Source organism: Melospiza georgiana, chromosome 5 (genome assembly GCF_028018845.1).
Source record: "Melospiza georgiana isolate bMelGeo1 chromosome 5, bMelGeo1.pri, whole genome shotgun sequence".
Lineage (NCBI taxonomy): Eukaryota > Metazoa > Chordata > Aves > Passeriformes > Passerellidae > Melospiza > Melospiza georgiana.
In genome coordinates, this window is record NC_080434.1 from 48,448,443 (window position 1) to 48,461,588 (window position 13,146).

The 13,146-nt window shown below is 35.5% G+C and overlaps 1 protein-coding gene across 9 annotated transcripts in view; it reads left to right on the forward strand.

Moving 5' to 3' along the window:
* Positions 1–13,146, forward strand: part of FRYL (FRY like transcription coactivator) — a 163,509-nt gene that overhangs the window by 144,491 nt on the left and 5,872 nt on the right. For all 9 annotated transcript variants that reach the window (XM_058025353.1, XM_058025356.1, XM_058025352.1 and 6 more), the window contains 4 exons: positions 1,151–1,358; positions 3,355–3,504; positions 5,812–5,910; positions 10,449–10,517. In XM_058025353.1, coding sequence (XP_057881336.1) covers positions 1,151–1,358; positions 3,355–3,504; positions 5,812–5,910; positions 10,449–10,517 — 526 coding nt within the window. The remainder of the gene's footprint in view (positions 1–1,150; positions 1,359–3,354; positions 3,505–5,811; positions 5,911–10,448; positions 10,518–13,146) is intronic.

The following is a 13,146-nucleotide window of genomic DNA, read 5'->3' on the forward strand; positions in this document are numbered from 1 at the left end:
TGGTACCAGTTAAGAGCAGTTTAGTTCCTCATTTGCAACTGAACAATCCCTTAAGGTTTTATTTTATTTGCACTAAGCAAGCAAATGAAAAACCCCATAGCTCTAGTCTAAAGAGTGACAGAGGTGATAGCATTGGTACACTAGTTAGGAAATACCTGAAAATATTTTTTTAAGCTTCGCTTACAGATGGTAGTCATAAGGGATTTGTCTTAGCTTTTGAGCTTTGTGCTACTAAAAGGAAGGTATTTAAAATCAGCACCCATACTTCTTGTTTAAGACATGTTTAAGTCTTGTTTAAGATGTACTTAGTGCTGTTGTGGATGAGGCAGTTGTCATAGAGAAAAACTGTAGGTAATTTAAAAGATAATTTTAATAAACTATCTGTGTATTTGCAATCCTCCTACACATATTTGTGCTGCCTACATACAGTTATACAAGAAGAAATGTCAAAATGTATCATCCCTTGTAATACAGAATATTTTAGCTTAATCATTATTTTAATGATTGGAAGTAGTAGCATTGATTAATTTATAGTTTGATATTTTTATTGGATGTTTGGTGCCTAATGGAAAGTGTGACAGCAGACTGTTCTGTGAACAAAGGCCTGTTAAACTGATTGCCCATAAAAATGAGTGTTTTGATCTATCTCCATTTGCTTCTGATACTTAAGACAGTTATAAAGCACTATTACATTGCTAAATGAGCTCTTGTGCTTCCCTTAAGGAAGGCTAAAACTTGTTGCAGATATTGGTGGACCATCTGTTCAGATCAATAAAAATTTGAAGAATGGGATGTTACTTCAGTTATTGGGGGCAAGAAGAAGATGCCTGTTTCTAAGCGGTGTCCATATATATAGTGCTGTATATACCTGTATATAACCTCCAGATAGCTCTTTGTCTCTAGTTCTGTGTAGAACTGACATGTGGTAGTAAATTTTGGAGAGTATAAGCAATGTTTAATATATTGCAGTAGCAAAAGTTTTTTATTGTATACTCTTTTCCTGTCTCGTAGTTACCTTAGTTGATCTGTTATTTATTTTACAAAATGCTATTCTGAATCCAAAATTCTTTTTTTTTTCTTGCCAAAATGAAGGTGTTTCCTTCCTAAAAAGTTTGCTGAGGAGGTAATTTCTGTTATTTATTGTTTGCAGCCAAGATGAAGAAGAACAAGATGGTTTCCCAGAAGTGCAGACCTCCCCTCCTCCTTCCCCCTTTCTTTCTGCCATATTGGCAGCTTTCCAGCCCGTGGCCTACGATGATGAAGAGCAGGCCTGGCGCTGCCACGTCAATCAGATGCTGTCAGACACAGATGGATCCTGTGCTGTCTATACATTTCATGTCTTCTCAAGATTGTTTCAGGTCAGTGAATTCTCTGTGTATGATTGCTCATCTGAAATCCTTTCCCCCTAGTTCTAAAACTGTTCTTCCCCTTGAAACTGCAAAAGCCACAGGATTATGGTAGCAAGAAGCTTTAGAAAGCAAACTAAAAGCAGACCAGAAGAACACTGCTGAAGTAATGTTACACTGTCATACCCTGTTTTTCCATAGGATATCTGCTGTGTTCATTGCCTAGGAGTGAACCTGCTCAGAAAATAAACAAAAATTGAGAAAAACTCAAAAAAATCAGTTCAGTGTTTCTTGCAAGCTCTTAGTCCAGGCTGTGTCCCTTCATTTATTTTCTGAACATTACCTGGGTTCTGTGATGATTACAGAATTAATGTCTTTCTCCTGTTTTTTGGGGGGTTTTTTTGTTTGTTTGTTTTGGGGGGGTTGTTTGTTTGTTTGTGTTTTATTTTGTGTTTTGGGGGGTTTTTTTGGGTTTTTTGTGGGAGTCATTATTATGGGGTCACAGCATGACAAACATTAATGAATTTATCTTGCATCTGTCTTGAGAGAAAAAGGTTTCTTTCTGCAGAGAAGTAATTGAAACACCAGGAGATCTACTGGAGCTGGATATTTCAAATGCCTCTTTTGAACTATATTTACCTCATAGATCTGCTATCCAACACAAAATATCCATGGCTTAATTTTTCTGGCTCCCTTCTCCCTGTATGTAGGGGATGAGATTTCACATTTTAAAAGTAATGCTTCTTTCCAAAATCCTGTGGGGTAGAATAAGTATAATTAATTCATTTTACATACAGGCAATGTGCCAAATGAGCTACGGTAATATTCAAAACAAGATTTTTTGGCTCCAGCCCTTTCTTGTATCTCTGATATTAATTTTGCTTGCTGTTTGGCATATCATCATAAATTCCTCAGTGAAAGATGCACACTAGCACATTTTATCCCATGTATGGGCAGTAACTTAAATGGGAAGAATTCATGCTCTGCCTTTCCCATGGAGTAATTTGTTTTCACATCTATACCCATTTTCCATTTTATGGTAAACTATTTTCATGGCTACAGTGCCATGAAATTTCTTTTGCAGGTTGTAGATTTTTGTCTCTTGCTTTGTCTAGACATCAGGGATTTGGTTTGCCTGTATTATACCAAAGCTTAGCTGTAGTTGGTTTTCACACATTCATTCATTTCCTGAAAGTGGTAAAATGAGAGCTCATATTCTCTTGCGCTCATTAACAACGGAGCTGAGGAAGAAGGATGAAACTTAACAGCTGGAAAGTCAGCTGCTCTGCACAATAGTAAACCAGTGTTCAAGCATGGGCAAAAAATGTTCCTGAGGAGTTGTTACTGGGTACAGAGGAGGGTTAACATGATCAAAAATGAATCTTGGGAGGCCTTGTTTGACTGGACCTTTCCATTTTACCTTTTGGCTCCTTCTTCCTGTGTTTAACTTTGCAGCTGTCTGTATAATCTTTATATAGTTTTTTTCTACATGTAACTTCCAGGATTAATGAAATAGTACATAGCAGATTGCAGTGTTCCATTAGGCTAAGATGACACTCTGCATAATCAAACATTATAAACTCAGGACTGATTTTTGAAGAAGGTAGAAATCCTGCAGGTGGCAGTTTTGGACACAGATTGTGCTACACAGGTTGCATACTGACTCATAAAACTCTGTAATTTTCTGCAACACAAACACTTGAAAATAAATTGAACTATCTGTACTGTGTAAAGGCAAATAGCCATCTATGTATGGCTAGAGGCCTAGGTAGGAAAGGAGTACTTGTTTCTACAGATACTGGCTGGTTTTATTGATTTATTGCATTTTCCAGAGTTGATTTTACATAACTATTCAGAGAAAATTGCATATTAGTTTTTCATTTAATGAAAAAACATAATGTGATAGAAACTTGTCAGGATAGAAATTTGCTTTGAAATTCTTACCTAAAAAGCCAGAAGAGTAGTAAAACACAATGTAAGATAAATGTTTTTCTGATTTGACTTTTAGACCATTCAAAGAAAGTTTGTATCTATTACAAATGATTCAGTCAGCTTTCTTGGTGAAAGTCTACAGCGCATTGGAACAAAGTTTAAAAGTTCTCTGGAAGTGATGATGTTATGTTCAGAATGTCCAACAGTCTTTGTGGATGCAGAAACGGTAAGAATCTCAAATCTGCATGTTGGAATATCTGTCTACTTAAACCTTTCATGTAACATACAAAATAATGTTTTAATATATGGAAAAAAGAAACTCTTTGAAATCAGAAGGGAATTAAAATCTTAAGTGGCCACTGTGTATCATAAACACTGGAAACCACCAGTGAGAAATGCATTTTCTTAAAAAATAGGTTCCAGCTGTAACAGTGAACGGTAAGGAAACTTAGTGATAGTAGATATCACTTTAAATCCCTTACTACTCTTTACCTTCCCTGATTGTTCATATTTATTCTATGTTCTCTGCACAAGTAAGAAAAAGGAAGATTATTTATCTAGCAGCAACTTTGCATTTTTCTGTTATATTGTTTTATGTATATATTCAGTGATGCATGGGAAGAACATTCTCACTGCAAATATACAATGAGAAGACTTTGAATTATTTGTTGTCATGCAAGTTGAAACCCTGATTATAATAGATACTAATCCAAGAAGTCAGCTCAGTGTTTAGCAGCAGGCAGAAAAACCCCTGTGCTAGATTTATCAAGAAAGGAGGCAGCAAAACAGGAAATATCACTGAGTTAATGTTCATATTCCCAGTATACCTACATCCTGAATTGTGGGGGCAGTTTTGGTCCCTTGCTCTCAGAGCAAAGGTAGTAGTGCTGGAAAAAAATAAAGATCACAACACAAGGATGATGAAATAAGTACATGTAAGATATGAGTATGTAGGCTAGGATTTTTAGCCCTTTAGAAGATAAATCTGTCAATCAATGTCTTATCATGGATACGTGATAGAAAATATTTTCTTTTGTCTTAATTGATGTTAAGGGTGATCAAATTGAGCTAGCAGTAACTTACAAAACATACAGAACCAAGGTCCTTCATGTGATACATAAACTGTGAAATGCTGTCACTTTTTATCGTATCTGTTCTTGTTTTCAAAAAGCCACTAAAGAAATTCATGGAAGAAGTAGCCCTGGACAGATCCTTTAAATATGCAGAACAACACATTGACAGAGGCTTTGAAAGCACTCTGGGGCAGGTGGATCACCACGTTTGCCCTTCTTTAAACAACTGCCATTAGACATTGTCAGCTGCAGGGCTGAGGTACATGGATCTTTGGCCTTAATGCCCTGTGTGAGACATTTCTACTGTCCTGCTTTTTTTCCCTTGCTACTAAGGGGCAACTCTTTCTTAAGCTCTCACTTAAGAATATGAGAATGAAAAAAGCATGATACAGATATTGCATTTCAAGGGAACCACCTGTAATGTTTTTTGGTTTTACTTATGTCACTTTAAAAGCGGTAGAAATTTGCAAAAAAAGAAATTTCTTTAAGATAGGAAGCCTTAAAAAAAGCTACACTAGTGCCTAACTAAAACACCATGTGTATTTTAAAGTAAAAAACCAAGTCTATATAAGCACAAATATAAAAAGGATATAAATTAATATAGCAGACAAATATTTACATGTGTACATGGACATACACACGTTAGTGTTGTTACATTGACAAATACTGTATAAATAAATCTTTCCTTTCCACATAATGAAAATTAAATGAACCTGTTTGTCAGATCAATTCTCACTGATAAAGTACAGAGCTGTTATTGTGTGCAAGGACTGACCAGTGTGAGGGAGGAAACGTCATGTTAGAGATGTTTATTACAGGAAGTGTCAGAAGAACGACTAATAAAAAAACCTAAGTGAAAATAAAACTACAGGGAGAAATGGTGTGTAAGAAAGCTGAGGTAGCAGCTTTCGTGAGGGAAAAAAACTGATACCATACTAAAAGAGGCAGTTATTAATAGTAGATAGTAGTAATAATCAAATATCCAGTGGTTCCTGCTTTGACCAAGTCCTGTCAGAATGCAGAAGCTTTTCTGGTAGTATATTTTGTATACTGAGAAGAGCAAGTAACCCTCAGTGGATACTCTTTAGTTTGCTGCAGGAGCAATCCAGCAGCAGTACCTTTCCTTCCTTCTACAAGCTGTTTTATTTACACTAGTTGTATGTGTGTATCAAATATTCTTCATTATGAAAGACCTTAAAATTGCTTTGAAATCTCTCTTTCACATGTTAACTAGGTACTACTCTTCTTATTTTGGAATTAAAACTGTTGTTCACTGATTTAAATGGTAGAGCTGCATGTGTTAATTCACTTGCTTGTCACAAATGACATGGCCAGCTAATTCTCATTTGTTTTTCCAAATGTGAATGTGGGATTCTGTATAATGTAATTTAGATATTAGACTGTATGGGTTATAGTCAGATGTTACATGACTACAGAGTTTGATTGCTTTTATCTTCCAGCTATTGTCTTGTGGCCTGCTAGAAACATTGAAATTCAGTGTTCTAGAGCTCCAAGAACACTTGGATACCTATAATGTCAAAAGAGAGGCAGCAGAACAGGTGAGTCTCTTATATCTCAAGACAACAGTATTAGAAACTACTTATCAAAAAATGTTGCATGTCCTTATCTCTCGTCAAAGGCATCTAAAGGTAAACTGTGGGAAAAGACTTCTGAAATAAAATCCTGTTTCCTTTTCTTATTACTATAATTGGAACCTGAGGGGTTTTTGGTAAGTGTAATTCATTTTTGTTGCATGTATTTCTGAAATTGATTTTTAATTATAACACTGCACAAATCCACTAACAGTGGGAAAAGCACCTTCCTAATTTAAAAATATTCAAGTATTTCTAACATGAATATCAATAAATAATGTTTTTTTAAAATTTATGTTCTACTTATTTTATTAGACTAGGGATTCACTTCCAGATTAAGACATTTACAGATAACTATCTTTCTGTAATGCCAAGTGCATTAACACCCATAATATTCAAGGATCAGGTCAATACATTAAAAGGAATCAAGAAAGCAATGCATTTATTCTAATAGAGATACTGACTTGTTTAGCTGAATTATTCTTTATACTTCTTTTTGGTGACTGAATCTCCACTAACAGGTAATGAGGGTTTTACAACTGTGTCACACAGAGACAAATTTAGGGCTCATCTTACAACTGGATCTCAATGAGGATGATGTTTCTGTGTTGCTTAGAATAATGCAGTTTAATTTTCAAGGTATATGTTAGTGGTTATATCCTTTTTCCAAAGAAATGAAGTTTGGAAAAAATTTAGAAACTTTCTGTAGCAAGGGTCTGTATGTTTGGTTTTGTGAACCTATGTGTGAATTCCAGAAAGTAAGATACTAACTTCAGAAAACTGACACAGGTAAATTTGTATTTCAAGGGCCAAAATAAAACATGGATCTACAATGAGTTTTGCAAATAGAGGGAAAGGGGGAATATATGGGGTTTTTGTTGTAGAGATGATGATTCCTAGGAAGATTGAACACGCTGAATTTTACTGATCTCAGCAGCCTCTGACAATGGCTGTACAGGCAAGTTTGAGTAATACAAAACAGAACCAGAATTCAAGCCATGATGCTTTGGCAGGGCTTTGGCAGATGTTTTGCAGCACAAGTGGCTCCGTGTCTCTTGATCATGCTGAATTTATTAGGAAATTATGGCCTTTGCCTTGCAAAGATTGCTGACAGCTCATCTGTTGAATAGACCAGACAGTCACTTTTTTGTGGAAAGGATCTCACAAGAAATGTGGTTTCGTTGAAACCAATGTTAAAGTATGCCACACAGCACTGTTAATGAAGATAAACTCTTGGCAGGATCCAGGCCAGCATTTCTGTTAAGGAGTTGCTGCATTTATTTGCCCTGCTCTGTGGTAATAACAATTTATTTGATCGAATATAATGAGCTACATTTTGCCTTGTAGGCTTAATCAGAAACAAGTGCTCATCTAATGACTAAGATAATTTTACTCAATGTAATATTTCATGTCTGGCAATCTTCAGTGCAGAATGCTATCAGCACTGCTATGAGAGCATAATGTATTTCATGCCTCCTTTTAGAGAGCAGCCCTGAGGCACAGAGGGTGTAACTGATTTGCCCCATGGTCAGACAGAAAGATTTGTGACAGGGTAAAAAGGGACCGATGTGTGTGGGTGTGAATAGGATGATAACTATCCAAACATGAAGGAATTTTGCATCAACTCTCCATTTAGCCTAGTTTATCACAGCAATAACCAATGGTATTGTTTTGTTGATTTGTCAAAGTATAACAAATTAAAATTGCATCCCTTTCAGATGGCAACTAATTCACTAAAGGTATTGTTATCTAATTTTGCACTGCCACATTTCATATTGATATAAACCCATGCTGGATATTAGGAACTTCTTTGTATTTTATTTTACTAGGTAAACAAATACAAATACATCAATTTGATGGCCTCTGTCATTATATCATAGTGAAGGAATTGTTTTTTCTGTCAAAAAGGGAGGCCAGTAACATGTTTTTATGGTCAGCCTGTCTTATGCCACAGATCTGTGAGTGACTGGAGCAGGAAGAAGGTTCACAGGGTTAAAGGAATTGTTCTGAAACAACTGAGAGCATTTTGTCGGGGTTTTATTTTTATTTAATCATTTATAAATCAAAAGGAGTACTGAGAAGGAGGAAACTTTCAGCTTTGACCAGTCATCTCTGACTCTTGATAGTACACAATTTAGACAATTTAGGGCATTATTAAGTGGTTGTTGAGCATGTAATTTGGAAGTAGTGACGACTTAAATACTTTACTTTTCTAAAACATTTTAGAAGTATTCCTTTAGCTGTTGGTCCTTTTTTCCTAAGGTGTATTTTATATTAAATGTAAACTAAGAATCTTCTCAGCTACATCTTAGATATATGTTTTATTGTCTTCTTACTTTGTCCTCTTGAAAAGAGTATAGAGAAAGATTGAACAAGTCTTCCTCAAGTAAAATCTGAATTTCTGTTGTTACACACAGCTGTGCTATTTATCCTATTAAACTTGAAAGTATTAAGGCAAAATCCTTAATCAACTTTATGCAGACCCTTGGTTTTTTCATAGAAACACACAGAAAAATGACCAGTAAGTAGTTGGGTTACTGTATAATAAAGTAAATAAAAATTCACAGATTTTTGCATGTTAATCTGGTATCGTCTAGAATCAACCACTGGGAGAATCTGTATGTGAATTTCTTTAATGAAAAACTGTTGTTTAAACTTTATCCTAAAAGATGATGTTTGTCACTCTCAGTGCTGGCATTCACATGAATCAAACTGAAAAAGTAAAAGGCTTGGGCTGCAGTTGCTTGAAACACTTCCCTGTAGACCAAGATAAGACAGAAAGGTACCAATAGTATAGGCTGCTCAGCATTTCTGTTTAGGGTGTAATCTGGCAGACCAACCTGTGCCTATGACCAAGACTAACCCCAGACTTCCCTGCCTTATTGCTTTCATCAACACTTTGTAGGAGATGCATGGAGAAAACATGAATTGACACAAAGCAAACACATAAAGAAGGTTATTCTTCACACTATTCCTAAAGAAAAAAAAATCTTTCTACCATGCTGAATATATATTCTAAAATTCTTAACAAATTAATTTTGTCACCTTTTTGGAGCTGTTGTTCTATTTTATTGCAAGACGACTGCTTAGACTTCATGTGTGTATTAGGGACAAAGATACTGAATCAGATAAATGTAATGGAAAATGCAGGTTTATACACACAGCATTCTAGGCACACCCTTTATTCAGACTGGTTCTAAGATTTAAAAAAAAGATCTTAAAAGGGTGGTGTGTGAAAATAAATACTAGCTTCCCAATTGCTGCTGCTCTTTGTTGCAGTGCAACCCTATTCCATTGTTCCTGATGGAGGCTGGCTGATAAAAAGAAAAATGAGATTTGCTATGGATGTTGGTATCCATGTCACTAATTGAAACTGACACTGTGATGTTCAGAGAATTCCATTTCTCCTCTTGATGAGCACACTGGCCTAGTTAATTCACTAAGTAACCTTTATTAAATTGAGCAGATGGGAAATCACATTTTTCTTTTTCTTGCATCAGACAAAGGTTAGAAAAAGGTCACCAAGATTCCCTCTGAGATTCAAGATACTGAACACAAGCAGTATGCTAAATTATTCTTCCTTGGATGTATAGAGGCTATTCTTCATTTCAGATGATACTGTACACCTTATCTCAACAAGAAGCATTCCCATTTCAATAATAACCATGTTTGCAGTTGTTGGCACTGTACAGAAAAATTTATCAATGGGGTGATCAGGTTGTATTGTCCAAAGAGAAAATATTTTATTCTATAAATGCTTTATAGTAACACAGAAATTCATGGGAATGCCAGTACACATGGAGGTTATTTTTTGAGAAATTTGCATGGTTGGTTAAAGGTAGAAAAAGAGCCTGCCCACTGAAATTAATAAACTTTTTGTCTGATATAGGAAGCGAAGTGCAGCCCTGAGTGGAACCTGCAGGTTTACATTGTGTAATGCAAGAATACTTTATCTCCTTGGCTTGTATGAACTGGAGGTGATGCTAAACTCCCACTGGAGAATTTGGGATTTTTCATTCCATCTTGTAAACCTGCACTTACACAGGAGAGCTCTATTTCCTTCTGTTTCTCAAGTAGTCCCAAGAAATGTAACAGGCTTATTCTCTTAAGGGGAATGAGAATTAATATGAATTAGATCTATATTTTAAAGGCTGATAAATCACATTAGTGTAAAAGTTGTGCAGAAAGTAAAGAGAGAAATATTTCTGCTTCCACCCTCTCATACATTTTCCTGTAACGGTATCAATTCAATCATGGGTTAGTAATTATGCTGAAGTGTGCCATCTCCATCTTGGGTAATGAAGGCCACAGGAAATAAAAGTTACAAAGTGATCTATCAGAGTGGATATCATCACTGCAAACAACATTGGTAAACAATCAATTTCACAGCACAATTTCTTACGTTATCCAAGAATGTACAAGACAAAGTGTCTCAAGCAGTTTTAGCACAGTCTTCAGTTTGCTGTGTCAGAAGATGATTAATCTTGTTTATATTTATTTTGCAGTGGCTAGAAGACTGCAAAAGGACATTTGGTACTGATGATGGTATTCATGGCACTAACACAGATGCCCAGGTAAGTGTATGTCATTTGTGAGTCTCAGGATATGAGACTAAAAATCATCTTTATTGCACAAAAATTCCAATATTTGTAGAGATATTAAAAATGTATGAAAAGCTTTTCATTTCAGTTATCATCCTATCTTTTGGAAACTCAGAGTCTCATGAAGTGGCAATAAAAATGGGTCTTCTTAATAAAAGCTGGCAATCCGTCTTGGGTTCTAGATTTAATAACAATGAGTAGATAAGCAGACTAGATACCATCTGTGTACCAGCAAGTCTGCTTTTCTGCTGCTGTTTCTAGAAGGAAAAAAGATTAAAATTCTGGTTATATACCCAGATATATTGTCTACTCAAAAACTTAGAACTATGTAAGACCTTTCTGGAGCCAGTATTTGAGTGAGAAGTAACAGGGAGTAAAGTAGCAGTATAGCAAAAAGCTCATTAAACACTTCTGTCAAAATATCATCTAACAATAGATTAAGTAACCATTAATATTATTTGAATATTTTGTATGTATTTGCATGGCACTCATCCATGTTTAATATTACTAATTGCTATAGTAAGTGATAGCTTTTCCCAAAGTGGACTAGGATTGAGGGTTTTTTTAAATAGAATAGCTGTATAATATTGATAGAGTTAAAAAAGCAAATCCAAAACCCAACACTAGTAGGTACAAGAGGTCTGCCATCTGAAGTACTGTGGTAAGAACAGTGAAAGATGTAAGAAAAAACTGCAGGTAGCAGATGAACTTAACCTTTTCACAATCACAAAAATCTCAAATCCAAGCTGAAAAAGGAGGAATTTTATTTCTTTTATTCAGTTGAACCATTCATTGATGCACTTGGTCAGGTTTCTGCTGCTGAAGATGTAGTCTTCACCAACAGAAATGTTTACTGTATCTTTGGACTATTTCTTCTTTTGTAGAGTTTTCTTTCATTGTTCTTCATATATATCCACATATGTGTTTGGGGCTTTTTAATGCAATCACAAAATGTACCTGCATTTTTACAGTAGTAAAATGTGATACTATATATTAATTTTTATACTGCATTGAAGTTGCACATTAAAAAAAAACAAACAAGTGAATAAGCTTAGGTAATACAAAACTGGCAAATAATTTGCTACTATTTGCAAGGACTTTTTATCTTGCCTATGAACACATGCTTTAGTGTATTTTACACTAAGTATACATCTTTGCATACTGACTGGTATATTTTAGAAATAGATAACATTTACTATTACAATACAGTAAATGCTATATATATGTTAATTAAAAAGCAGCATTTATGTATTTCAGTCCATACTTGTAATTTTCTTTACATACACCAAGAAATTGTTCTAACATTTAGTTGTTAGAACAGAACCATTCTGACCATGAAGGTAAATGTTACTGTTCCTACTGGAGAAACCAAGAAATGGAAGACAAATAACATGCAGGCTTTCAGCTAGCTTGTACAGAGAAAATCCTTGATTCCTTGGCAAGGCAGTTTGGCCTATTCATCCCCGTTTTTGTAGGGTTTGAAGATGGCCTCTGAATCACGCTGATTATTATTTGTGGAGACGTCTTTTGATTTTGGTTTTTAATCCACCCTGCAAGGGTGCATGCTGGTAATTCTTCAAAAGTCCTTGTAAATGGAGTGTGGGGCTACTAAGTCTGAGCAGTCAGCCAGTTAATGCTAAAAATGTGTAAGTGTTGTCTCGCTCAGAAAAACAGATATTTTTCATTCACTAACACAAATAAGATTTTCTTACTAATTTTTGGCACTGTGGTCCATACAGCTAAGGAACAGCGAGATTAATTCTGTTCCAGCTTGTGCATTGCCAGCAGACTTGCAAGTAAATCTAATCATTCAGTTCTTGCTATTAGTACATCTAAGCCTGAAAGAATGCATCTGGACTCTGGCTTGACTGTTTCTACAGGACAGGCAGGTAGAAAAATTAGATTATTTCTCAAGTAAGCATGTATGTGAAAGACACTGAAGCAGTAGAAAGCCATTTTTAAAGGAAAACCTCTCCTGAATTTTTAAAAGGTAGCTATCAAGGTGTGTTTTGGGGAAAAGGGATTAATTATGGGTTACAGTATTAATGAGACTTGGCTTTAAGAACACTGGAACTTAATGATTAAAATTATTAAATAGTCAATCCTGCCATTTCTCAAAATCTGATTCTCTGTGCCTCATTAAAGTGATTAATCAAAGTCATGTTAACTTCTGCAGTTCAAGATTTTATGTCTTCAATGTTCTGTTCTTCAATCAGAAATATGGTAATTGTGCTGAGTATATATTAGCACAGAGTGCAGAACAAAAACATGGAGTGTAACAAAACCATGCAGTGTTTATAACCTGGGAAGCACATAGTTTATAACTTACCATAACACTGTGTACAACTGTGTGCTTAGTAAAGCTCAGTGGCTTCTGTCTCTTGGCAGCCAGACATCCACTGACATTCCTTTTTTCTTTTTTTGGCTCTCAGGCATGTGGCGTGTAGGGTTGATGATGATGATGATGATGATGAGGATGATGATGATGATGATGATGATGATGACAACCCCATGATTCCAATGGGGTTGTCCTGTGCAGGGTCAGGAGCTGGACTTCAGTGATCCTTGTGGGGCTCTTTCAGCTCAGGATATTCTGTGACTC